Source organism: Sorex fumeus, unplaced genomic scaffold (assembly GCF_029834395.1).
Source record: "Sorex fumeus unplaced genomic scaffold, SorFum_2.1 ptg000073l, whole genome shotgun sequence".
In the NCBI taxonomy this organism is placed as follows: Eukaryota; Metazoa; Chordata; class Mammalia; order Eulipotyphla; family Soricidae; genus Sorex; species Sorex fumeus.
In genome coordinates, this window is record NW_026606130.1 from 10683540 (window position 1) to 10710328 (window position 26789).

General features: G+C 38.7%; 1 protein-coding gene across 2 annotated transcripts in view; it reads left to right on the forward strand.

Annotated features, from left to right (window-relative positions):
- The window catches only part of OPHN1 (oligophrenin 1), a 553120-nt gene that overhangs the window by 100748 nt on the left and 425583 nt on the right, over positions 1 to 26789 (forward strand). For both annotated transcript variants that reach the window (XM_056130029.1, XM_056130028.1), the window contains exon 3: positions 25907 to 26002. In XM_056130029.1, coding sequence (XP_055986004.1) covers positions 25907 to 26002 — 96 coding nt within the window. The remainder of the gene's footprint in view (positions 1 to 25906; positions 26003 to 26789) is intronic.

Sequence of the window (26789 nt, forward strand, 5' to 3'; positions counted from 1 at the left end):
ATTAATGCATAGTCCATTCACTTTTCTGCTCCAAGCTAAAGCAGAAGTTTTATTATCACCTGACAAAATGTTCGAAAACAAATTTCAAATACAGTGCCACACCCACCGAATCAGAAACTTGTATGTGGGACTCAGTAGATTCTTTAAACAAGCTCCATTTGAGGTAGGCTTCCAACTGTGAACAAATTCTCCTTGATCTCATATTTTTAAAAATATCCTACAAATGAGACCAGGGATGCACTTATATACCTCCCTTAAAAATATTAATGCACTGTGATTTACAAAGTTGTCTTAGACATACAATTTTTTAACACCAATCCCACCATCAGTGTCAACTTTCCTGCACCAGTGTTCTCAGGCTCCCTCATTTACCCTATCCCTTTCTGTCCAGCCTGTCCTCTTGAAGGGCACCTTTTAAACTTTGGTTGTTAAGTTTGGGTCTCATGATTTCAGTATTGTAGACTCTCTGGTTTGTATATTTGTCTCTATCATTCCTTAACATCACTGATGTACTTTCTAAAGTTATCTCTCCATTGGAGATCCCAAAATCAGTAATTTTGGTTCACACACTGATCTCATTTTTTTTTTGCTTCTCTTGAAAATGTAGAATCAAAGTTCACCACTTTTTTGGATAATGAAAAACCTAGATTAATCTCTTTTTCACGTAAGAGAGAGTTCCAAATAATTGTTTTCTTTGCACAAATGAAACTAGCACTTGCTATTTTCTTTGCACAGGGAAATCTGAAGTTAAAAATCTTCTGTATTGTTGTATTGCAGAATGCATGGGAGCAGCTGAATGGAAAAATATTTTACTGACAATAAAACAATTAGATTGAAAAGGTTATTAACCAGCACAGGATGATAAACAAAGAGAGGGTGTAGGGGATTTAATTTTATGTCCAGCAGAAGGAGAAGTGTTGGAATAGATTGTGCACATTCTAGTAACTTTTCATTGAACTTAAATGCATGTTATGAGTGAGGGCAGTGAGTGTGTACAATTAATGAATATGCAGAGAATATGCATTTCATTCAGAGAAACGTCATTGTGGGTGTATAGATTAGTAGAGCAATGGAGATCCAGGAGACTACAGGTTAAAATGGGTATGCCTGCTTAGCCTTCAATGGCTAGTACTACCCACCTGGGAACTGGGGTTGCAATACACTGAAAAAATGTTCTTACAATTCCTTGACCTGTTCAGAGCAGATCAGAGATAATAGAACACAATGGGGAATCTTTTCTTAGGGAGTTGTCATGTTGCAGGAAACACAGATGTAGACACTCAGGTTCTTATCCTTCATCAAAATTGAAAGCAAACGACCAGAGACAAATGGACAAATTTGGTAAAAGCTTTATTTAGGGCAAGGGAAAGAAAATGAAAATAATTTAGGGAGACTTAGATTATGGGTGTGTTCATTAATAATCAGGGGAAAGGATGCTGAGATGATTAGCTTTTGTTTAAAAATGACAGGGTTTAGGTCATCAAGCACCACTCCAATCTTGTAATTCTTTCTCTTAGGACCACACCCTTAATCTCCATGTACCTATTTCCTTTTTGTTTTAATCAGTTACGCCCTCCATACCAAAGGCCCCATGCCAGTCTGTTTTAACTTTTGCTAACTCTAGAGAGTCATTCTAAGTTTTTGGGAAAGAGAAGGAGCAAAGTTGCAAAAAGCATTCACAGTACCTACACATAGTTTGATAGTACAAACACACATCAGAGGTTTGACATATAAACACTTCCTTTGTAATTATATTGCTAAAATTAACCTCAAATAAAGGGTATCTTCCCAATACCCTTTATTTGGTGCTCCCTTCTCTATCTGAGCTGCCTTTACCCCTAGAGTGTGAGGCTGGCCTCCCTGATGACTTGTGCTGCAGAACATTTTTTCATGTGGTCTTTGGCCATTTGTATTTATTCTTTGAGAAGATTTTGCTCATTACTTTACCCTATTTATTTTCCTAAGTTTAATCACCATGATATACACAGTTACAAGTTGCTCATGATTTGGTTTCAGTTATACAATGTTCCAAATCCCATCCCTTGACCAGTGTACATTTCCCACCACCAGTATTCCCAGTCTCCCTCACTCCCCCCACTCTGCTTGTCTGGAAGGGACTTTTTTCTTTCTCTTTCTGTCCCTTCTCCCTCCCTCCATCTCCCTTTCTATTTCCTTTTGGACATTATGGTTTGCAATGCAGATACTGAGAGGTTATCATGTTTGTTCCTTTACGTACTTTTGGCACACAGCTCTTATCCAGAGTGATCATTTCCAACTATCATTGTCATACTGTTCCCTTCTCTATTCTAATTTCTCTCTCCTCACACCCCCATTGTGGCAAGCTTTTAACTATGAGCCAGTTCTCTAGGCCTCCTTTCTACTGTCCTTGCATAATAGTCTCATGTTTTTATGCTCCACAAATGAGTGCAGTGTTTCTACGTCTGTCACTCTGCTTCTAACTCAGTTCAGTCAGCATGATTCTTTTCATGTCCAGTCATTTAAGCAAATTTAATTGGTTTATTTTTCCTAACAGCTGCACAATATTCCATTGTGTATATGTGGCATTGTTTCTTTATCCTGTCTTCTGTTCTTGGGCACTTCGGTTGTTTCCAGATACAGGCTATTGTAAATAGTGCTGCAATGAACATAGGATTGCAGATCGATTTTCTGCAGTGTGTTTTGGGGCCCCCAAGGTATATTCCCAGAAGTGGTATTGCTGGGTAGTATGGAAGCTCATATTTAAGTTTTTTTTTTCTTTTCAGGTCACACCTGGCAATTATCAGGGGTTCCTCCTGGCTCTGCCCTCAGGAATCACTCCTGACAGTGCTTGGAACCATATGGGATGCTGGAATTTGAACCTGGGTCGCCCATGTGCAGGGCAAATGCCCTACCTGCTATGCTATCACTCCAGCCCCATCAATTTTTAGTTTTTTGAGGAATGCCCATATTGTTTTCCAAAAAGGCTGAACCAGTCAGCATACCCATCAACAATAAAGGAGAGTCACTTTCTCCCCACATCTATTCTAGTACTTATTGTTCTTGTTCTTTATGATGCTGGTCTCTGTGGCATGAGATCGTATCTCCTTGTTCTCTCCTTTTTTACCTGTTCAAACTATTTATTAAAGCAACAACCAAAATACAGGATGGATCACATAGATTTTTTTTTTGTTTTTACATGAACTTAGTTGTTGACACCTTTAAATTATTTTTTTAAAAATGAGCATTCCTAGACTCCTTGTTCTCTTGATTTGAATCTCCCCAATGTTTAGTGTTTATAGCATTTTTCATATTAATCTTGGCCATTTGTATTTCTTCTTTGAGGGTATTTCTGTTCATGTCATCTCCCCATGTTTTATGGGTTTGAATTTTTTTCTTTAAATAACACTTTAGCATAGCGGGTAGGGCGTTCGCCTTACAAGCGGCCAACATGGCCGACCCGAGTTCGATTCCTCCGCCCCTCTCGGAGAGCCCGGCAAGCTACCGAGAGTATTGGATATGCCAGACACAGTAACAACAAAGTCTCCAATGGAGACGTTACTGGGCCCGCTCGAGCAAATCGACGATCAACGGGAGGGCCTTTAAATAACACTTTAAATAACTTTAAATAACACTCGGCCATGTTGGCTGCGTGCAAGGCAGACGCCCTACCCGCTGTGCTATCACTCCAGCCCAAATAACACTTTATGTATATTATATTTGCTTTTTGGGTCACAGATAGTGATGCACAGGGGTTACTTCTGGCTCTTCACTCAGGAATAACTCCTGGTGGTGCTCAGGGGGACCATATCAATGCTGGGAATTGTACCCGGGTTGGCCGTGTGCAAGTCAAACACCCTACCCGCTGTACTATAGCTCCAGCCCCACACTTTTTATATTTTTGATATTAACTCCTTGCCAGATCAGTATTGGGTAAATAATTGTCCCCATTCCATGAGCTATATTTGATCTCAGTCACCATTTTTTGAGGTCCATAAGCCTATTAGTTTAATATAGTCCCATTTATTTATCATTGCTTTCACTTGCTTGGTCAGTGATGTTTCGTCTTTGAAGATGTCTTTAGCTTCAAAGTCTTGGAGGGTTCTGCCTGCATTTTCCTCAGTGAACATTATGGACTCAGGTTTGATATTGGTGTCTTCAATCCACTTTGATCTGACTTTTGTGTATGGAAGTATAATGAGTTCAGGGTTTATTTATTGCATGTAGCTGCTCAATTTTCCAACTACCACTTGTTGAAGAGGCTTTCCTTGCTCCACATCATATTTCTTGCTCCTTTATTAGAGTATAAACAGTTACATATTTGAAGGTCTGTGTCAGGATATTCATATTCATCTCTGTTCCACTGGTCTGCAGGTCTGTCTTTATTCCAACACCATGCTTTTTTGATAACTAATGCTTTGTAATACAATTTGAATGTGGAAAAGGTGATTGATGCCTTCTATCTTATTTTGTCCCCCAAGGATTTCTTTGATTATTCATAGGACTTTAATGTTGCATCTTAATTTTAAAAGTTTTATGATATACTTCTTTAAAAAATGTCATAGGTATACTTATAGGTACAACATTGATTTCACATATATATGTATATATATATATATATATAATTCTTTGGGAAGTATTGCCATTCTTTTTTTTAATTTTTATTACTGAAATACCATGACGTACAGTTGTAGATTTGCAAATTTTTGTACTAGGATTTCAATTATACAATGATAAAGTACCCATTCCTCCACCAGTGCCCATTTTCCACCATCACGAATCCCAGTATCCCTCCCAATCTGCATATCCCCCATCCCAACCTGCCTCTGTGGCAGGGCATTACCTTTTGTTCTCTCTCTCCTTTTGGGTGATGTGGTTTGCAAAATAGGCATTGAGTGGCAATCATGTTCGGCCTATCTTCTACTTTCAGGATGCTTCTCCATCCTGGGAGGATCCTCCTAACACCCTTTATTTGGTGCTCCCTTCTCTATCTGAACTACCTTTTCCCCTAGCATATGTGGCTGGACTCCAAGATAGGGAGTAAACCTCCTGGTACTTATCTCGGCCATTATTGGGTGTTAGTCTCTTATTTTGTTACTCTATGTTTCCCAGATGAATGCAATCTTTCTATGGCTGTCCCTCTCTTTCTGTCCCATTTCGCTTAGCATAATATTTTCCATGTAGTACCACTTATATGTAAATTACATGACTTCATCTTTTCTAACAGCTACATAGTACTTCATGGTGTAGATGTACCAAAGTTTCTTTAACCAGTTATCTGTTCTCGGGCACTCAAGTTTTTTTTTCAGATTCTGTCTATTGTAAACAGGGCTACAAGTGAACAAACAAGTGCAGATGTCACTTCAACTATACTTTTTTGCCTCTCTGGGATATATTCCCAGGAGTGGTATTGCTGCGTCAAATGGGAGCTCAATTTCTAATTTTTTGAGAATTGTCCATATTGTTTTCCAAAAGGACTGAACCAGTCGGCATTCCCACTAGCAGTGAAGGAGGGTCCCTTTTTCACGACATCTGCGCCAGCACCGGTTGCTTTTGTACTTTTGGATGTGGGCCAGTGTCTGTTGTGTGAGATGATATCTCATTGCTGTTTTTATCTGCATCTCCCTTATGATTAACGATGTAGAGCATATTCTCACATGCCTTTTTGTCATTTGGATTTCTCTTTGAGAAAGTTTCTGTTCATTTTGTCGCCCCATTTTTTGATGGGCTTGGATATTTTCTTCTTGTAGAATTTAGCCAGTACTTCATATATTCTTGATATCAACCACTTGTCAGATGTGTATTGGGCAAATATCCTTTCCCATTCTGTAGACTGTCTTTGAACTTTGCTCACTGTTCCTCTTGAGGTGCAGAAGCTTCTTAGTTTAAGATAGTCCCATTTGTCTATCCCTGTTTTCATTTGCTTGGCCAGTGGTGTGATATCTTTGAAGATACCATTATATGTAATGTCATGGAGAGTTTTGCCAACTTCATCTTTTTTATAATTTTTTAAAATTTTTATGTAGTAGTACTGCTATTTATTCAGCCACTAATTAGCTGATTGAATTGGGTGTGAACTCCAAATTATTTTTTTCTTAATAATTTTATTTATTTTTTTCTTCTTATATTTATTTATTGAGTCACTGTGGGAAAAGTTACAAAGGTTTCAGAGGTTTAAGTCTCGGTCATACAAAGATCAAACACCTTCCCATTCCCCAGTACTCATTTTTCACCACCAAGAACCCCAATATACCCCCTTCCCACCCCTCCCAATGCCTGTGAGGCAGATGATTTCTACTTAACTCTTCTCTACATTGATTGCATTCATTATTTCGACAAAAGATACACTATTATTGTTTAGAATTCCCCCCCCCCAACAGAATTGCTGAAAAGGCATTGTGAAATACTTTGTTTTCTGTAGCTGGTTATGAAAATAATATAATGTCATGCAGCCACTATTGCGGCCACGTGATTTTGGATTTCTGCAAAGAGCCAGATAATTATGAGATTAGTTTCTGTGCATCTGGTGTTATGTCTATGCCAGAGAGCCACTAGTGGGGGGCTACTCATGACCTTGGTAGGGAATGAAGGATGAGCCGGTACTGTCCTTCTTCCCATGAGACTGCAATTGCCCCGTCACCGCAGGCTCATACCTGGCTTTCCTATAAGCTTTGAGACGGTGGCCACCTTGTTGCTGGGGAGGGGGAGGGAGGGAAAGTCGGAAGGGAGCAACACCCTTTACCTCCCGCGGAGGCATGGTGCTGTAGTTTAATGCATGGAACATTCACTTTTCTGCCGCAAGCTGCCAGGGTCTGTATTAAGTCCTTTTGCCTCTAGAGCCATGGCCGTGCTGTAGAGCCCCTTGTGGGGGGAAACTCATGACCTCGGTAGGGCGTAAAGGATGAGCCTGTACCACCCTCCTTCCCATGAGACTGCAGTTGCCCCGTCACCGCCGGCTCATACCTGGCTTTCCTATAAGCTCTGTGGCTATGGCCACCTTGCTGCCGGGGGGGAGGGGGGGCGGAAGGGAGAAACACCCTTTTCTTCCTGGGGAGGCATGGCACCAAAGTTTAATGCATGGTCCATTCACTTTGTGACACAAGCTTCCAGGCTCTGGACTAAGAACGAGCAACTTTTGTCTTCAATTTACGTTATGGATTCCAGTCTGAAGTGTAGGTCTTTAATCCATTTTGATCTTACATTTTTACATTGTATTAGGCAGAGATCTGAGCCCATTTTTTAATGTACCCATCCAATTTTGCCAGCACAATTTGTTAAAGAGGCTTTCCTTACTCCACTTCACATTTCTTGCTCCTTTGTCAAAGATTAGATGATCATATGTTTGAGGAGAGATGTCAGTATATTGAACCCTGTTCCATTGGTCTGCAGCTCTGCCTTTGTTCCAGTACCATGCTGTTTTAATTATAACTGCTTTGTAGTAGAGTTTGAAGTTAGCGAGGTTGATTCCTCCCATTTTCTTTTCCCAAGAATTGCTTTAGCTCTTAGTGTGGGCTTATTGTTCCATATGAATTTCAGAAGTGTTTGCTCCATTTCTTTGAAGAATGTCATGTGTATCGTTATAGGGATCACATTGAATTTGTACAATGCTTTGGGGTGTATTGCCATTTTGACAATGTTAATTCTCCCGATCCATGAGCAGGTGATATCTCCATTTTCTCATTTCCATTTCCTCATGTCCTCTTTTATTTCCTGAAGTAGCATTTTGTAGTTTTCTTTGTACAGGTCCTTTACTTCCTTAGTTAAGCTGATTCCTAGATACTTGATTTTCTGGGGCACAATTGTGAACAGGTTTTTTTTCATGTCACTTTCTTCTCTCTCACTGTTTGCGTATAGGAAAGCCATGGACTTTTGGCTATTGAATTTATAGCCTACAGCTTTACTATACAAGTCTATTGTTTCTAGGAGTTTCTTGGTAGAGGTTATTGGGTTCTCTAATTAGAGTATCATATCATCTGCGAATAGTGAGAGCTTGATATCTTCCTTTCCTTCCTGAATGCGCTTAATATCTTTTTTCTTGCCTAATTGCTATTGCAAGTACTTCCAGTACTATACTGAACAGTAGTTGAGAGAGTTGGCATCCTTGTCTTGTCCTTGATCTTAGAAGGAAGGCTTTCAGTTTTTCCCCATCGAGGATGATGCTTGCTGTAGGCTTCTGGTAGATGGCTTTAATTATATCGAGGAAAGTCCCCTCTATACGCATTTTGGCCAGGATTTTCCTCATAAATGGTTGCTGATCTTGTTAATGCTTTCTCTTAATCTATTGATATGATCACGTGCTTTTAATCTTTTGTTTTGTTGATATGATGGATTATGCTGATCGATTTTCGAATATTAAACCATCTTTGCATCCCTGGGATGTATCCTACTTAGTCATGGTGTATGATCTTTTTGATAAAAAGTTGGATTCTATTTGCTAATAGCTTGTTGAGGATATTTGTGTCTGTGTTCATCAGGGATATTGGCCTGTAATTCTCTTTCTTTGTGGTATCTCTGTCTGCTTCTGGTATCAGGGTGATGTTTGCTTCGTAGAAACTGTTTGGTATTGTTTTTGATATTTCACTTTCCTGGAAAAGATTGAAGAGGATTGGGAGTAAGTCATCTTTACAGATTTGGAAGAATGCACTAGTAAATCCACCTGGGCCAGGACTTTTGTGTTGGGGTACTTTTTTATTACCGTTTCAATTTCCTTGATGGTGTTTGGTCTGTTCAGGTATTACAGTTCTTTTTGGTTCAGCCTTGGAAGCCTATAGGAATCTAGGAATTTATCCATTTCCTCAAGGTTTTCATGTTCCGTGGCATAAAGCTTCTCAAAGTTTTCCCTGAGGATCCTTTGAATTTCTCTAGTTTTTGTTGTAATGACCCATTTTCATTTCTGATTCTGTTTATTACGGTTTTCTCTCTTCCTCTCTTTGTGAGTTTTGTTAGAGGCTTATTGATCCTGTTTATTTTTTCGAAGAACCCGGTCTTGGTTTCATTGATATTTCAGAGTGTTTTTTGGGTTTCTATCTCGTTAATCTCTGCTCTGAGTTTTATTATTTCCTTCCTCCTGTTCGGGTTTGCTCTTTTGTTGGTCCTTCTCCAAGCTCTTAATCTGTGAGGTTAGGTTACATATGTGGGCTTGCTCCTCCTTCCTGAGGAATTCTTGTAGAGCTATAAACTTTCCTCTTAACACAGCTTTTGCTGTGTTCCATAAGTTTTGGTATCTCGTGTCCTCATTTTCATTAGTTTCCATGAGTCTTTTGATTTCCTCTTTGATTTCCTTTCTAAGCCACTCGTTGTTCAATAGTGAACTATTTATTTTCCAGGTGTTTGATTTAGTTTTCTGTTTTTGGGTGTGATTCACTTCTAATTTCAGCGCATTATGGTCTGAGAAGATTGTTGATACGATCTCTATCTTCTTAATTTTATGGAGGTATGTTTTGTGGCTCAGGATGTGCTCTATATTTGAGAATGTTCCATGCACACTTGCAAAAAATGTGTATTCGGCTTTTTGAGGATGAAGTGTCCTGTATATATCTACTAAGTCCCTTTCTTCCTTTTTCCCCTCAGATGAAGTATTTGCTAAGCTTGAGTCTTGCTTGATCTACCAGGAGTTGATAAAGCGGTGTTGATGTCTCCCACTAGTATTGGTTGCTATCAATGTCCTTTTTCAAGTCTATGAGTAGTTGTTTTAAGTACTTTGCTGGTCCCTCATTAGGTGCATATACATTTAATATTTTAAATTCTTCCTGTTTTACATATCCCTTGATCAATAAGAAATGGCCTTCGCTGTCTCTTGTGACCTTCACTCTGAAATCAATGTGGTCTGATACTAGGATAGTTAACCCAGCTTTTTTATGGAACCTGTTTGCCTGTAGGATTGTTTTCCAGCCTTTGACTCTGAGCCTGCATTTGCTTTAACTATTGAGATGTGTTTCTTGCAGGCAGCAGAATGTTGGGTTCAATTTTCTAATCCATCTTGCCACTCTGTGTCTTTTCATTGGTGCGTTTAGCCCATTGACGTTGACAGAGATTATTGTTATGGGGTTTTGTCCCATTTTTCTGTTGAAATTTGCTGTATTTGAGGGCCCTGTCTTGTCTTAAAGTAGCCCGTTTTGTTGATTTGTAACCATTGTTTTGAGTCTTTGAATTTCCTGACCTGTCTTTTTTTAATGGTGTGTTGTTCCTTCTGTTATGAATGAGAGTCTCCCTGGATAAAGTATTTTTGGTGATGCATTTATTTCACTGAGTTTTTTCACTATATCCCACCACTGTTTTTGGGCCATGAGGGTTTCCTCATACAAATCAGCTGTGAGGTTTCCTCATACAAATCAGCTGTGAATCTTAAGGATGCTTCTTTATAGGAAATCTTTCTTTGATCTTGCGGCTTTCAGAATTTTGTCTCTATCTAGGTTTTGGTCATTTTGATCAGGATGTGTCTTGGTGTATTTTTATTCCGATTTCTTCTAGCTGGTACCCTTTGGGCCTCCTGAATGTGGTCACATGTTTTCTTCAGCTCTGGAAACCTCATAGCAATGATGTCTTTTACATTTTCTTTTTTATCAGGGTTTTCTTCCTGTACCTCTGGGACTCCAATAATTCTTATGTTACCCCTCTTGGCTTCTTCATGGTCTTCTCTTGCCATCTGTTCCCGGATTGTGAGTCTTTTTTCTATTTTCTGCTCTTTTTTGAAGAGTCTTTGGACTTCATCTTCGAGCTCACTGATTCTATCCTCAGCAGCTATTAATGTGTTGCTGGGGCCTCCCAGTGAGTTTTTCAATTTGCTTACCAGATTTTTCAAGTCTGACATTTTCGTTTGCATTTTCCTCATTTTTACCTTCAAATCCTCTTGTCTTTTATTGGCACTACTTTTCATTGTTTCTTTTAGCTCCCTAAGCATCCTTTGTAGCTCCCTTCTAAATTCCTTGTCAGATAGGTTTTATAGCACTTCATTACTGTTGGTGTCTTCTGGGCTAGCCTCTTCAATATGTGAGAATAGTGGGCTTCTGTGTTGCTTTATCTTTTGACCAGTGTGGCTTAGACCTTCATGCTTACTTTTACTATTTTGTATGAATGAGGAGAGGGTTTCCAGAACTGTTCAGCTTTCTTTTCATGCAGTGTGCCTCTATTCCTGTCCCCCACAGACAAAGGGTGAAAACCGGGCCTTCTCAGGGGATTTAGTTAGCCGTGCAGGCCCAGGAAGGGCCCCTGCCAGCGGGCAGTTAACTGGATGAATGTGGTTAGAGTGCCCAGAACTGTTCAGCTTTGTTTTCATACATTGTGCCTCAATTCCTGTCCCCTGCAGACCAGGAGCGAAAACCGGCAGTTCTCAGGGGATCTAGTTAGCCATGCAGGTCCAGCAAGGGGCACTGCCGCTGGACGAGTGTCTGGATGTATGAAGAGTGGGTGCCCGGAACTTCTCGACTTTGTTTTTGCACGGTGTGCCACAATTCCGTTCTGTCACAGACCAAGGGTGAAAACTGGCCATTCTCAGTGGATCTAGTTAGCCGCACAGGCCCGGGAAGGGGCCCTGCTGCCAGGCGGGTACCTAGCTTAATGAGATGGGGCCCGGAACTGTTCAGCTTTGTTTTTGCGTGGTTTGCCTAAATTCCCGTCCTCCGCAGACAGGGGTGAAAACTGGCCGTTCTAAGGGGATCTAGTTAGTCGCACTGGCCTGGGAAGGGGCCTTGCCACTGGGAAGGTACCTGGATTAATGAGGACTCCCTCTCTTTCTGAGTCGTTTTAATTAACATGAAACTTTCCATGTTGATCCACCTGTATGTAAATTGCATGACTTCATCTTTGCTGACAGCTGCATAGTATTCCATTGTGTAGATGTATCAGTTTCTTTAACCATTCAGCTATTCTAAGGCACTCAGGTTTTTTCCAGATTCTGTCTATTGTAAACAGTGCTGCAATGAACATATAAGTGCAGATGTCATTTCTACAATACTTTTTTGAATCTTTAGGATATATTGCCAGAAGTGGTACTGCTGGGTCAAATGGGAGCTCAATTTCTAATTTTTTGAGAAGCATCCATACTGTTTTCCAAAAGAACTGAATCAGTTGGCATTTCCACCAGTAGTGAAAGAGAGTCCCTTTCTCCCCACATTTGTGCCAACAACGGTTGCTTTTGTTCTTTTGGGTGTGGGCCAGACTTTTGATATGACATGATATTTCATTGTTGTTTTGGTCTGCATCTCTCTGAAGATTACTGTTGAAGAGCATTTTTTATGTGCGTTTTGGGCATTTGTATTTCTACCTTGAGAAAATTTCTGTTCATTTTCATTGCCCCATTTTCTGATGGTGTAGGATTTTTTCTTCTTGTAGAGTTCAACCAGTGCCTTCTAAATAATTGATATCTACCCCTTATCAGATGGGTAATGGTGAATTTACTTTCCCATTCAGTAGATTTTCTTTGTATTCTGGTCACTACATCTTTTGAGGTGCAAAAGCTTCTTAGTTTAAGGTAGTCCCAATTCTTTAGCACTGTTTCCACTTGCTTGGCTAATGGAGTATCAACTTTAAAATTACCTTTAGCTTCAATGTTTTGAAGTGTTTTCCAACCTTGTCTTCAAAGTACCTTATGAATTCTGGTCTGATGTTGAGGTCTATAATCTATTTTGATCTGACTTTTGTTCGTGGTGTTAGGTAGAGGTCTGTGTGCATTTTTTTGCACGTATCTGTCCAGCTTTGCCAGCACCACTTGTTAAAGAGGCTTTTCTTGCTTCACTTCACATTACTTGCTCCCTATCAAAGAGCAGATGATTATATATTTTAGGATGTGTGTAAGGATATTCGACCCTGTTCCATTAGTCTGCAGCTCTGCCTTTCTTCCAGTACCATGCTGTTTTAATTATTACTGCTTTGTAGTAGAGTATGAGGTTGGGAAAGGTGATGCCACATATCTTATATTTCCCCAGAATTGCTTTAATTATTCCTGGGGGTTTGTTGTTCCATGTGAATTTCAGGAGTGTTTGATCCATTTCTTTGAAGAAGTTCATGGGTAGGAGTTTCGTGGTAGATGTTTTGGGGTACTCTAAATATAATATCATACCATCTGAGAGTAGTGAGAAGTTGACTTCTTCATTTCCTGTCTGGATGCCCTTAATATCCTTTTCTTGCCTAACCACTATTACAAGTACTTCCAGTACTATATTGAGCAGATGTGGTAAGAGTGGGCTTCCTTGACTTGTTCCTGATCTTAGACGGAAGGTTCTTACTTTTTTCTCATTGAGGATAATGCTTGTCATAGGTTAGTGGTAGATGGCTTTGACTATATTGGGGAAAGTTTCTTCAAAACACGTTTTAGTGAGAGTTTTCATCACACAGGGTTGTTGAATCTTGTGAAATTCTTTCTCTGTATCTATTGATAGGATTATATGGTTTTTATCTTTTCTTTTGTTGATATGATGAATTATGTTGATTGATTTCCAAATGTTAAACCATCGTTGCATTCCCGGGATGAATCCCACTTGATTGTGGTGTATGATCTTTTTGATAAGATGTTGGATTCTACTTGCTAATATTTAGTTGAGAATCTTTGCATCTGTGTTCATCATGGATATCGCCCTGCAATTTTTTTTAGTGGTGTCTTTGTTTGCTTTTGGAATTAGGGAGATATATTTCTCATAGAAACTGTTTGCGAAAGTTTCTGTTTCTTTAGTTTCCTGGAAAAGCTTGAGAAGAACTGGCAACAGGTTCTCTTTAAATTTTTGGAAGGATTTTGCTAGTGAATCCATCTGGACCTGGGCTTTTGTTTTTGGGAAGACTTTTGATTACATTTTCCATTTTTTGATATTAATAGGTCTGTTCACTTATTCCAAGTCTTCTTGGTTCAACTTTGGGAGATTATAGGAATCCAGGAATTTATCCATTTCTTCTAGGTTCTCATGTTTCGTGGCATACATACTTTCAAAGTAGTCTCTGATGATCTTGTGAATTTCTTTGATTTCTGTTTTGATGTCCCTCTTTTCATTTCTGGTTCGGTTTATTAGAGTTCCCTTTCTCTTTCTTTGTGAGTCTTGCTAGTGGTGTACCATTCTTGTTTATTTTCTCAAGGAACCATCTCCTTTTTTCATTGATCCTTCCTATTGTTCTTGGGTTTCCATGTCATTTTTTCTGCACTAAGTTTTGTTACTTTTTGCCTTCTGCCTGGTTTGCGCTCTTTTTGTTGGTCCTTTTCAAATATATTGAGCTGAGAAGTCAAGCTATCTATGTATGCCCTTTATTCCTTCCTGAGTAGTGCTTACAAATCTATAAATTTTCCACCTAACATGGCCTTAGTTGCGACCCATAGTTTCTGGTAATTCGTGTCTTCATTCTCATTTGTTTCCAGGTATCTTTTGATTTCTTCCTTCATTTCCTTTCTGACGCACTCATTGTTCAACATTAACTTGTTTAATTTCCAGATGTTTAATTTGGTTCTCTGTGTCTGTATGTGATTAACGTCTATCTTCAGTGCATGGTGGTCTGAAAAGATAGTTGATAAAATTTCTATCTTCCTGATTCTATTTAGGTATGTTTTGGAAGAGCACTTAGTCTGTTTTGGAAAATGTTCTGTGTGCACTGGAAAAGAATTTGTGTGCTTTCTTTTTGGGATGACAAGCCCTGTATAGATTTATTAGCCCTCTGTCTTCTATCTCTTTCTTCAAAGCCAGTGTTACCTTGCTGAGTTTTAGTATTATTGATCTATCAAGAGGTGATAAGGCAGTGTTGAAGTCGCCAACAACTATTGTGTTGCTTGTAATTTTTTCCTTAAAACCAGTTAGCAGTGTTGAGTATTTGGCTGATCCCTCTTAGGTGCTTGTTCTTTTATTTATTTATTTTCAGTTATAGTTATTTTCTCGAGCGGGCCCAGTAACGTCTCCATTGGAGACTTTGTTGTTACTGTGTTTGGCATATCGAATACGTCACGGTGAGCTTGCCAGGCTCTGCCGTGCGGGCGAGATGCTCTCGGTAGCTTGCCGGGCGTTATTTTATTTATTTATTTTAATTCACCAAGCACATTTTATCAAAAATATATAAAACAAATTATTCAGCAATAAAATGAAATTTAATCAATTAAAACTGCTATATATATTATCAGCAGGGTCCTTTTCAAATATTTAGAAAAATTACACATATATTTTAAATTTTTATCTACTACTAGAAGACTAATTCTTCTTTTCTAATATAATCCGATATTTTTCCCTTTATTTATTTTTTTTATTAGTGAAACATCATGAGGTACAGTTATGGACTTACAAATTTTTGTGCTTGGGTTTCAGTTTTACAACGATTAAGTACCCATCCGTCCACCAGTGCCCATCCTCCAACACCGCAGGTCCCAGCATCCCTCCCAACCCCGTCCCCCCATCCTACCCTGCCTCTGTGGCAGGGCATTCCCTTTTGTTCTCTCTCTCTCTCCTTTTGGATCCTGTGATTTGCAAGAGAGGCATTGAGTTGCAATCATGTTTGGTCTATAGTCTATTTTGAGCATGCTTCTCCCATCCTGGGAGGATCCTCCCAACACCCCTTATTTGGTGCACCCTTCTCTATCTGAGCTTCCTTTTCCCATAGCACGTGTGGCTGGCCTCCAAGTCATGGAGCAAAATTCCTGGTACTAATCTCGGCCACTCCTGGGTGTTAGTGTCCGTCCCATTTTGTTACTTTATGTTCCCCAGATGAATGCAATGTTTCTGTGTCTATCGTGATCTTTCTGACTCATTTCGCTTAAAATGATACTTTCCATGTAGTACCACTTGTATGTAAATTTCATGACTTCATCTTTTCTAACAGCTACGTAGTACTCCATTGTGTAAATGTACCAGAGTTTCTTTAACCAGTCATCTGTTCTTGGGCACTCAGGTTTTTTCCAGATTCTGACTATTGTAAAGAGTGCTGCAATTAACAAACAAGTGCAGATGTCATTTCGACTATACTTTTTTGACTCTCTGGGATATATTCCCAGAAGTGGTATTGCTGGGTCAAATGGGAGATCAAATTCTAATTTTTTGAGAATAGTCCATACTGTTTTCCAAAAGGGTTGGACCAGTCGGCATTCCCACCAGCAGTGAAGGAGGGTCCATTTCTCGCCACATCCGTGGCAGTACTGGTTGCTTTAGTTCTTTTGGATGTGGACCAGTCTCTGCGGTGTGAAATGATATCTCATTGTTGTTTTGATCTGCAGCTCCCTGATGATTAGTGATGTAGAGCATTTTCTCATGTGTCTTTTAGCCATTCGGATTTCTTTTTTGCAAAAGTTTTTGTTCATTTCCTCGCCCCATTTTTTGATGGGGTTGGGTGTTTTCTTCTGGTGGAGTTCAACTAGTATCTTGTATATCCTTGTTATCAACCCCTTGTCAGATGTGTATTTGGTGAATATCCTTTCCCATTCTGTAGATTGTCTTTGTATTTTGGTCACTGTTTCTTTTGAGGTGCAGAAGCTTCTTAGTTTAAGATAGTCTCATTTGTCTATTTCTGTTTTCACTTGCTTGGCCAGTGGCGTGACATCTTTGAAGATACCATTAACTTCAATATCATGGAGGGTTTTGCCAACTTTGTCTTCAATGAAATTTATGGATTCTGGTCTGATGTTGAGGTCTTTACTCCATTTTGATCTTACTTTTGTGCATGGCGTTAGGTAGAGATCTGAGCCCACTTTTTTACATGTAGCCATCCAGTTTTGTCAGAACAATTTATTAAAGAGGCTTCCCCTGCTCTATTTCACTTTACTTGCCCCCTTATCGAAGATTAGATGATCATATGCTTGGGAGGAGATGTCACTATATTCAACTCTGTTCCATTGGTCTACAGTTTTGCCTTTGTTCAAGTACCATGCTGTTTTAATTATTACTGCTTTGTAGTAGAGCTTGAAGTTAGGGAGATTGATTCCTCCCATTTTCTTTTTCTCAAGAATTTCTTTAGCTATTCATGGGGGCTTATTGTTCCATATAAATTTCAGTAGTGTTTGCTCCATTTCTTTGAATTATGTCATGGGTATCCTAATAGGGATCTCATTGAATTTTTACAGTGCTTTGGGAAGTATTGCCATTTTGACAATGTTAATTCTCCCCATCCATGAGCAGGGAATTTTTTTTCCATTTCCTTGTGTCCTCTTTTATTTCCTAAAGTAGCGTTTTGTAGTTTTCTTTGTACAGGTCCTTTACTTCCTTAGTTAAGCTGATTCCTAGGTACTTGATTTTCTGGGGCAAAATTGTGAATGGGATTGTTTTCTTTATGACACTTTCTTCTCTTTCACTATTTGCTTATAGGAAAGCCACGGATTTTTGGGTATTGATTTTATAGCCTGCCACTTTACTATATAAGTCTATTGTTTCTAGGAGTTTCTTGGTAGAGGTTTTAGGGTTCTCTAAGTATAGTATCATATCATCTGCGAATAGTGAGAGTTTGATTTCTTCCTTCCCTACCTGGATGCCCTTAATATCTTTTTCTTGCCTAATCGCTTTTGCAAGTACTTCCAGTTCTATATTGAACAGTAGTGGAGAGAACGGGCATCCTTGTCTCGTGCCTAATCTTTGGGGGAAGGCTCTCAATTTTTCCCCATTGACGATGACGTTTGCTGTAGGCTTGTGGTAGATGGCTTTAACTATATTGAAGAAAGTCCTCTGTATCCCCATTTTGGCTAGGATTTTCATCATAAATTGGTGTTGGATCTTGTCAAATGCTTTCTCTGCATCTATTGATATCATCATATGGTTTTTATCTTTTCTCCTATTGATAAGATGTTCAATGATTTCCGAATGTTGAACCATACTTGCATCCCCGGGATGAATCCCACTTGGTCATGGCGTATGATCTTTTTGATGAGTTGCTGAATTCTATTTGCTAGTATTTTGTTGAGAATCTTCGCATCTGTGTTCATCAGGGATATCGGCCTGTAGTTTTCTTTTTTTGTGGTGTCTTTGTTTCCTTTTGGTATTAGAGAGATATGGGCTTCATAGAAACTGTTTGGGAGAGTTTCTGTTTTTTCAATTTCATGGAAAAGCTTGAGAAGAACTGGCAGTAGGTCCTCTTTAAATGTTTGGAAAAATTCGCTAGTGAATCCATCTGGACCCGGGTTTTTGTTTTTGGGAAGACTTTTGATTACAGTTTCAATTTCCTTGATGTGAATAGGTATATTCAGGTACTCTATATCTTCTTGATTCAGCTTTGGCAGATGATAGGGATCCAGGAATTTATCTATTTCTTTTAGGTTCTCTTGTTATGACATACAGACTTTCAAAGTAGTCTCTGATGATCGTTTGAATTTCTTTGGTTTCTGTTGTGATATCCCCATTCTTGTTTCTGATTCGATTTATTAGGGTTCTCTGTCTTTGTTTCTTTGTGTGTGTTGCTAGTGGTTTATCTATCTTATTTTCTCGAAGAACTAGCTCTTGGTTTCATTGATCTTTCGGATTGTTTCTTTGGTTTCCATGTCATTGATTTCTGCTCTAAGTTCTATGATCTCTTTCCTTCTTCCTAATTTGGGTTCTTTCTGTTGATCTTTTTCTAAGATCTTGTGCTATGAAGTCAAGTTGTTTATGTGCATCTTTTCTTTCTGTCCTGAGATATGCTTTCAGGGCTATAAATTTTCCCCTTAAGACAGCTTTCACTGCATTCCAATCGTTCTGGTAGCTCGTGTCTTCATTCTCATTTGTTTCCAAGTATGTTTTGATTTCATCCTTGATTTCCTTCCTGATCCACTCGATGTTCAGCATTGAGTTGTTTAATTTCCAGGTGTTTGATTTGGTTCTCCGTGTCTGTTTGTGGTGCACTTCTATTCTCAGTGCATCATGGTTTGAAAAGATTGTTGATACTATTTCTATCTTCCTGGTTCTATTGAGATATGTCTTTTGCCCTAGGACATGGTCTATTTTGGAAAATGTTCGTCCGCACTGGAGAAGAATGTGTATTCTTTCTTTTGGGGGTGTAAAGCCCTGTTCAGGTCTATAAGGTCTTTTTCTTCTATTTCTTCTTTCAATGCCAATATTTCCTTGATGAGGTTTGCTCTTGTTGGTCTATCCAGAGGAAATGAGGTGAAATCTCCAGCTACTATTGTGTTGCTAGCAATGTCCTCCTTAATATCTGTTAACAGTTGTTTTAAATATTTAGCTGTTCCCTCATTAGGTGCGTATACATTTAAGATTGTGACTCCTTCCTGTTGTACGTATCCCTTGATGAAGAGACAATAATCTTCGCTGTCCCTTCTAATCTTTTTCAACGTGAAATTAATGCTGTCGAATACTAGTATGGCCACCCCAGCTTTTTTGAGGGAGCTGTTTGCTTGCAGGATTGTTTTCCATTCTTTGACTTTGAGTCTGTGTTTGCTCTGGCTGTTGAGATGGGTTTCTTGTAGGCAGCAGAATGTTGGTTTCTGTCTCTGTATCCATTTTCCCACTCTGTGTCTCTTAAATTGTGAATTTAGACCATTGACATTGAGACATATTATTGTTATGGGGTTTTGTGTCATCTTTCTGTAAGGGTATGTTGTGGTTGTAGGGTTTGTCTTGTCTTATAGTAGCCCCTTTATCCCTTGTTTTAGGTTTGGTTTTTAATCAGTGAAGTTCTTGAATTGTTGTTCATCTAGAAAATTGTGTACCGTTTCTTCGATTTTGAGTGAGAGTTTAGCCAGATAGAGTATTCTTGGTGAAGCATTCATTTCAGTGAGTTTTTTCACTATATGTCACCACTGCCATCAGACTTGGAGGGTTTCCTCTGATAGATCTGCTGTGAATCTAAGGGGTTCTCCTTTGTATGTGATTTCCTTCTTTGCCCTCGCTGCTTCCAGTATTGTATCTCTATGGGCAGCATCAATCATTCTAACTATGATATGTCTTGGAGTGTTTTTGTTAGGGTCTCTTTCAGCTGGTACCCTTCGGGCTCCTTGAAATTGAATTGCTGCATTGTGGAGCTCTGGGAATTTTTCAGTAATGATTTGTTTCACCATATTTTTTTCATTTTGATTGTTTCCCAGAGCTTCCGTTAATCAATGATGCTAATGTTCCTCTTGGAATCATCTCCCAGACTCTGATTCGCTCTTGAGCTATTTTGAGGTCCCTTGCCACTGTTTGTTTTTCGCTGCTGGCTTGCTGCAGTAAATCTTCCATCTCACTGATTTTCTCTTTGGCTGTGGTCATTCTATTGTTGAGAGAAGAGACTGAGTTTTTCATTTCTTCTAGGGAATCTTTTAATCGTGTCATATCTGCTCTCATTTCTTCGCGTAATTTGTCGATTTTTTTGTCATGTTACTGGATATCTGTCTGACTGTTTCATTGAGTTGATTGAATATCTTCATGACTTCGTATCTGAATTCTATGTCAGAGAGGTCCCGTAGGTGTGCAGTATCGACAGTGAATTCTAGATTCTTTTCATTGTTCTCCCCATGTGGTGGGGATTTGCATTGTTTTTTCATATTGCTGTGTAGGTTGGGGACTAGGTGCCTTGGGGACTAGACTCCTTAGTATGACTAAAGTACCTGCAGCCATGTCAGTGGCCACCCCCTGAAAATAGGCCACACCCACGTCTATAGAAGCCACGCCCACTGGTGTAGAAGCCATGCCTTCACCGGAACCTGGGTTTGGAAGGAGATCAGCGCAGTTTGAGCAGTGAAGAGAGGAAGGTAGACGCTCATAGCTGCTTTTCTCCAGGCATCTAGGAAGACGCCTGGGGTCTTGTGCTGCTTGTTCTTTTAGGAGTGTGATTTCTTCCTGCTGAATATACCCCTTGATTATTAAAAAATGTCCTTTGCTGTCCCTTTGAATCTTTTTCAACATGAAATATATGTTGTTGGATACTAGTATGACCACCCCGACTTTTTTGAGAAAGTTGTTTGCTTGAAGGTTTGTTTTCCATCCTCTGTCTTTGAGTCTCTGTTTGCTCTGACTGTTCATATGTGTTTCTTGTAGGCAGCATAATGTTGGGTTTAGGTTCTGAGTCCATTTTGCCACTCTGTGTCTATTAACTGGTGCGTTTAGACCATTGACATTGAGAGAGATTATTGTCAAGTGGTTTTGTGCCATCTTTCTGTAGAGGTTTGTTGTGCTTGTAGCGTTTTTTTTTTTCTTGTCTTTCGGTAGCCCCTTTAGTCCTTCTTTTAAGTTTGGTTTTGAGACTTTGAACTTCCTGAGCTGTTGTTTATCCATGAAATATTGTATCGTTCCTTCGAATTGGAGTGAGAGTTTAGCCGGATAAAGTATTCTTGATGAGGTTTTCATTTCATTGAGTTTTTTCACTATATCCCACCATTGTCTTCGTGCTTGGAGGGTTTCCTCTGATAGGTCTGCTGTAAATCTAAGGGGTGCTCCTTTGTATGGGATTTCCTTTTTGACCTTGCTGCATGCTGTATTGTGTCTCTATCCTTGGCATCCATCATTCTGATTATGATATGTCTTGGAGTCTCTTTACTGCAGTCTCTTTTAGCTGGCTTTTTTCAGGCTCCTTGGGTCTGGATTCCTGAATTCTACAGCTCTGTGAACTTTTCAGCAATGATATTTTTAACCGTGGCTTTTTCATTTGGGTTGTCTCTCTCTTCTTCTTGTGCACCAATGATTCTAATATTTTTCCTCTTGAAATCATTCCCTAGGGCTCTGATTTACCTTAGAGCTATTTGGGTTATTTTCCCCATTGATTTTTGTTGCCTGTAAGCTTTCTGCAGCTCATCTTCAAGCTCACTGATTTTGTCTTCGGCTTTAGAAATTCTTCTGTTGAGGGCACCCACTGGGTTTTTAATTCCATCTACCGAATCCTTTATTCATGACACTACTTTTTGTTGCTTTTTTATTTCTGCTCTCATTTTTTCCTGTATTTTCTCGACTGTCCATTGTCCTGCTTTTTCATGTTCTCCTTTAATTTACTGGATGTCTGTTCAACAATTTCTATGAGTTCATTGAACATCTTCAGCATTTCATCTTTGAATTCTTTATCGGAGAAATTGTATTTGTGGGTAATGCCTGTTGAGGTGTCTGGACCCTTTTCATCATTCTCTCCTCATGCTGGGGATTTTCACTGTTTCTTCATGTTTTGGTAGTAGTTTGAAGGTGGGACCTTCCAGTTCACTATCAGTATGGCCTTTTATTCCCCTGTATTTGCGAGAAAATATTCTGGTTGAGTTCAGTCGATGTAGTTCACCTTTTCTCCCTTCTAGAGTTCCACCTTCCTCTCAGGTGCTCCCCTGCGGCTTACGTGAGGTCTCTAGTTAACCTTCGAAGGATGACTTCTTTTATATTAGGTTTGTACAGCTTCTATTGTCTGCCAATATTATGGTGCAATTGGAATGGGCTACTGGATTTATTGGCCTAATGTGTTTGAGATTGTCAGGATATTCTCCACAAATTAGGTGATGGAGACTATGATGTAAGTACATAGTGCTGGTAAAGAGGAAAGTAACTGTGGCCAAACTGGCCACGCCCACTTTGTGGAAGCCACACCCCCTACCATGATGTAGGTTGGGTGCATGGTGTGGGGGCCCCAACCTGGAACAATGAGAAAACCAGGTGCTGTGCTGGACGATGGCACATGGGCAGACAGGATAGTGGCTGGGGAGGTTGGGTGGCTAGGGTCCGAGGGGATGGTTGGGGCTCAGGCATTGGGGGAATGGTAGCCTTCATCCTCAATTTCTAGTTTTCTGAGAAATGTCTATGCTCTCTTCCAGGAAGGCTAGAGTAATCAGCATTCACACCAGTACTGAATGAGAGTTCCTTGCACACTACTCCAGCACTGGTTGTATGTTTTGATGTTTTCCAGTCTCTGTGTAGCATGAGATGATATCTCATTTTTGTTTTGAGTTTAATATGCTATACAATTAGTGATGTAGAGTGCTTTTTCATGTGTCTTCTGCCCATTTGTATTTATTCTTTAAGGAAGTTGGTAATCATCTCTTTTCAACATTTTTCGTTGGGGATGAATTTTTTTTTTAAGTTCTACCAATTTCCTTTTTTTTTTTTTGCTTTTTGGATCATACTTGGAAATAAACAGGAGTTACTCCTAGATCTGCACTCAGGAATTATTCTTGGTGGTGTTTGGGGTGTATGCGATACTGGGAATCGAACCCGGGTTGGCCACGTGCAAGGTAAGCGCCCTACCACTGTGCTATTGCTCCATTCCCCACTACCAATGCATTTTTATCTGGGATATTAACTCCTTATCAAACAAGTGTTTGGTAAACATTTTTTTCCATTCTATGGGCTGTCTTTGTATTCTGGTCTTAGTTTCTTGCAGTCTTAGTATCCTATATTTAGTAGTCTATCTTAGTTGAGCAGTCTCGTATTAATGTAAGATGGTTCTATTTGTTTATCTAAGCTTGCACTTGCTTGTACAGTGGTGTTTCATTCTTTTAGATGCCCTTAGGTTCAATGTCATAGAGAGTTCTGTGTTCATTGTTCTCTATGTACCTTATACATTTAGGTAGGATAGTGAAGTCATTAATTCATTTTATTTGATTTGTCTACATTGCACTATAAAGAGGTCTGTGTTTATTTTTTGTATGTGTCTGACTAGTTTTCTCAGCACCAGATTTTGAAGATGCTTTCCTTGATATTTTTCACATGAGAATATGACCCATTTTGTGTATTAACTTTGTAGCAGGCCTCTTTCCAGAATTCATTTATTGTTTCTGGCAGCTGTTTTTTTTTTTTGTGGAATCTTTAGAGTATTTTATGTATATCATCATGTCATCATCGAAGCGAGATAATTTGAGTTCTTCTCTTCAAATTTGGATCCCTCTGATTTGTTTTTCTTCCCTGATTTCTGTAACCATGACTTCTATTACTATGCTGAATAATAGTGAAGAGAGTGGAAATCCTTGCATTTTACCTGACACCATAGGTAATTTTTTCATTTCTTCACCAATAAGGATGGTACTATGGACTAGTTATAAATGGCCATTATATCTTAGGAAAGTCTCTTCCACCTTTTTTGCTGAGGTTTTTTTTTTGTTATCACGAATTGATGTTGGATTTTGTCAAAGGCTTTCTCTGTATCAATTGAAATGGGCATATGTTTTCCTTTCCTTTTATTAATACAGTATATTATGTTAATTGATTTCTGTATGTTGAACTATTTTGTATCGCTGGGATGAATCTCACTTGAATAGGGCATATGATATATTTGGAGATGTTGTTGAATTCAGTTAGCTGAGATTTTTGCTAAGGATTTTTTAATTAATATTCATCAGAGAGATTAGTGTGGAATTTTCTTTTCTTGAATTGTTTCTGTCTGCTTTGGGTATTATTATAATGTTAAGGTCTTAGAAGGTGTTAGGAAGAATTCCTGAATCTTCAATATTTTGGAAGAGCTTAAGGAGTAAAGGAAGTCAATCTGATTTGAAGTTTTGATTTTTGTTTTTAAAGGAGATCCTTAATTATTGTTTCCTTACTTGTGACTGGCCTGTTTGGGCTTTCTACTTTCTCCTCATTCAGCTTTGGGAGATTATATGATTCTATCCATTTCTTCTAGGTTCTCCAGCATAGGGGAATAAAGTTGTTTATAATACCCACTCATTATATTTTGTATTTCTGAAAGACCTATTGTAATTTCTCCCATTTTATCTCTGATTCAATTTACTTGAACATTTTCTCTGTTTTTCTTCCTGTGTCTAGCTAAAGGTTTATATATCTTATTATTTGAAAGAAACATCTACTGGTTTCTCAGATTATTAGAATTGTGTTCTTGGTTTCTATGTTGTTGATTTTTGCTCTTTTTTCATTATTTCCCTTCTTCTATTACTTTTTGGATTTCTTTCCTGTTCTTTTTTTTTTGGATTGTTTAGATGTGTGTCTAGGTTGTTGACTTTGGCTTTTTCTTCTTTCTTAATCTAAACGTGCATTGCTATGAATTTCTGCCTTAGTACACCTGTTTCTGTATCCCATGGATTCTGGTATCTTGTGTCTTCATTCTTATTAGTTTGAAGCAACATTTTTATTTCTTTCTTGATTTCCTCTTTGATCCAATTTGTTTTTAGCTGTGTTTCTTTTCAGCTTACAAGTGTTGGAAGTTTTCCCCATCTTCTTTCTGTGGCAATTTGACTGATCTTCTGAAGTTCATTTGTTGAGAATTTTAATTAGGACATTTAGTCAAATGTATATTTAGTTATTTAGCCTTATATTTTCTTTGAAGTTCTATATAGTAAAGTAAAAATAGGTGGCTTATTGAAAACATTTGTCTGTGACACTGATCTTTGGTGATGGGAGTAATAAAAATACTTATGTAGACTTTGAAAGCCCTGAAATTCAATAATATTGTAAACCAATGAATAGTGAAATAAAAATAGCAATAAAATTAAAAGAAGAAAGTAGAAGTTTGATCATACTACTCAGATATGTTCACTCATGTGTCATTAGCTTATGGGCCTTGATGAATACTTTGTGTTAAAATTAAATATTTTATATTATCTTCATCTAGACTGCCATCTGATCAATGTATAAAATGTCCGGATAGTGTGTGTACTATCATGCAAACAGCTCTTGAAAGGCAGATAGAACACCAGTACTCCTGTTCCAGTCTTGCCAACTAATTCTATGATCCTTAGCTCTATGTCTATAAATTTGTTTCTTTGTAGAATTATTGCACCTATTTAGTTAGAGATAAAATCATCAATTGCATTGCTCCAAATGGTTGTTCCATACATGCTAAAGGATACTCGCATGATAGAGCAGTTAAGTTGCGTTAGATATTACATTCTTTGGTCAGAGGACAGGAGATGAATATAAAAAGTCCCATAATTTAAGGAGACTTTCCCTAACTTGCCTTCTTTTATCTTTGAGTCGTGATCTTAGTTGCTTAAACCTTTCCTATGGAAAATCTTTATCTTTGGTTTAAATTAATTAAATTCAAGTTGTTAATTGCTGAGTTCCTACTGCATTTGTTTTCTCCTAGCTGCCCTAACAAAGATGGAAATATTTCATAAAGGATAGAAGTATTTACTATTTCTCCTTTTCTTCTTTATTTGTAGGTTATTCATCAGCTGTTCAGAAATTTTCCCAAACATTGCAGTCCTTTCAGTTTGATTTCATTGGAGATACTCTGACTGATGATGAGATTAACATTGGTAAGTCTTCAGCCACATGTGACCAAGTGCTTCTTGAGGGCAAACAAAGAGCCTGGAGATCCTTTGTTTCATAGATATAAAGGATTGGGTATCTTTATCCTCAGTGCCTTGGCACTCAGAAGATGGTCTCATCTCCTTCTCACACAAGAGTAGTAAAATGTTATCCTTATATTACTACTGAGGCAATTACAAAGAATTACAAATACAAAAAATGGAGATATAACTTAAAAAGACTGGAATGCACACTTAATACATGAAGTCTCATATCTGATGACTGCCACTGAACGATTCCTGGAGCATCCCAGATGTTACTCTTGAGGTACTTACCCAAGGCCCGGTATCACCCTGCACCTCCCCAAATCGCTGGCCTTGAATAGTACTATTTTACTAGACCTGAGGACTGAGCCTTCTGGTTCCACACAACCAGGGAATGACCCTTAGATCCCTGAACAGTGCTTGAAAGCTACCTTCACACACTCAAATCACATAAAAATACTTTTGCAAAGTGTTTATTAAAAAGTAATGATTTCTGTTTATTATTTTGGGGGGCTCCATCTGGTCATGCTCAGGGCCGACTCCTTGTTTTTTACTCAGGGATTACTCTTGGTGAGTTCCGGGGACCATATATGTTACCGGGGATCATTGCATACAAAACAAGTGTTTTCACTCTGTACGTTCACTCTGAACCTTCTGTTTACTTTTGAAACTGATTCAGATAGGTTTGCTTCAAAAACCATCTCCCATACAATGTTTACACTAAGTCTGATCTACATCTGACTAGCACTGT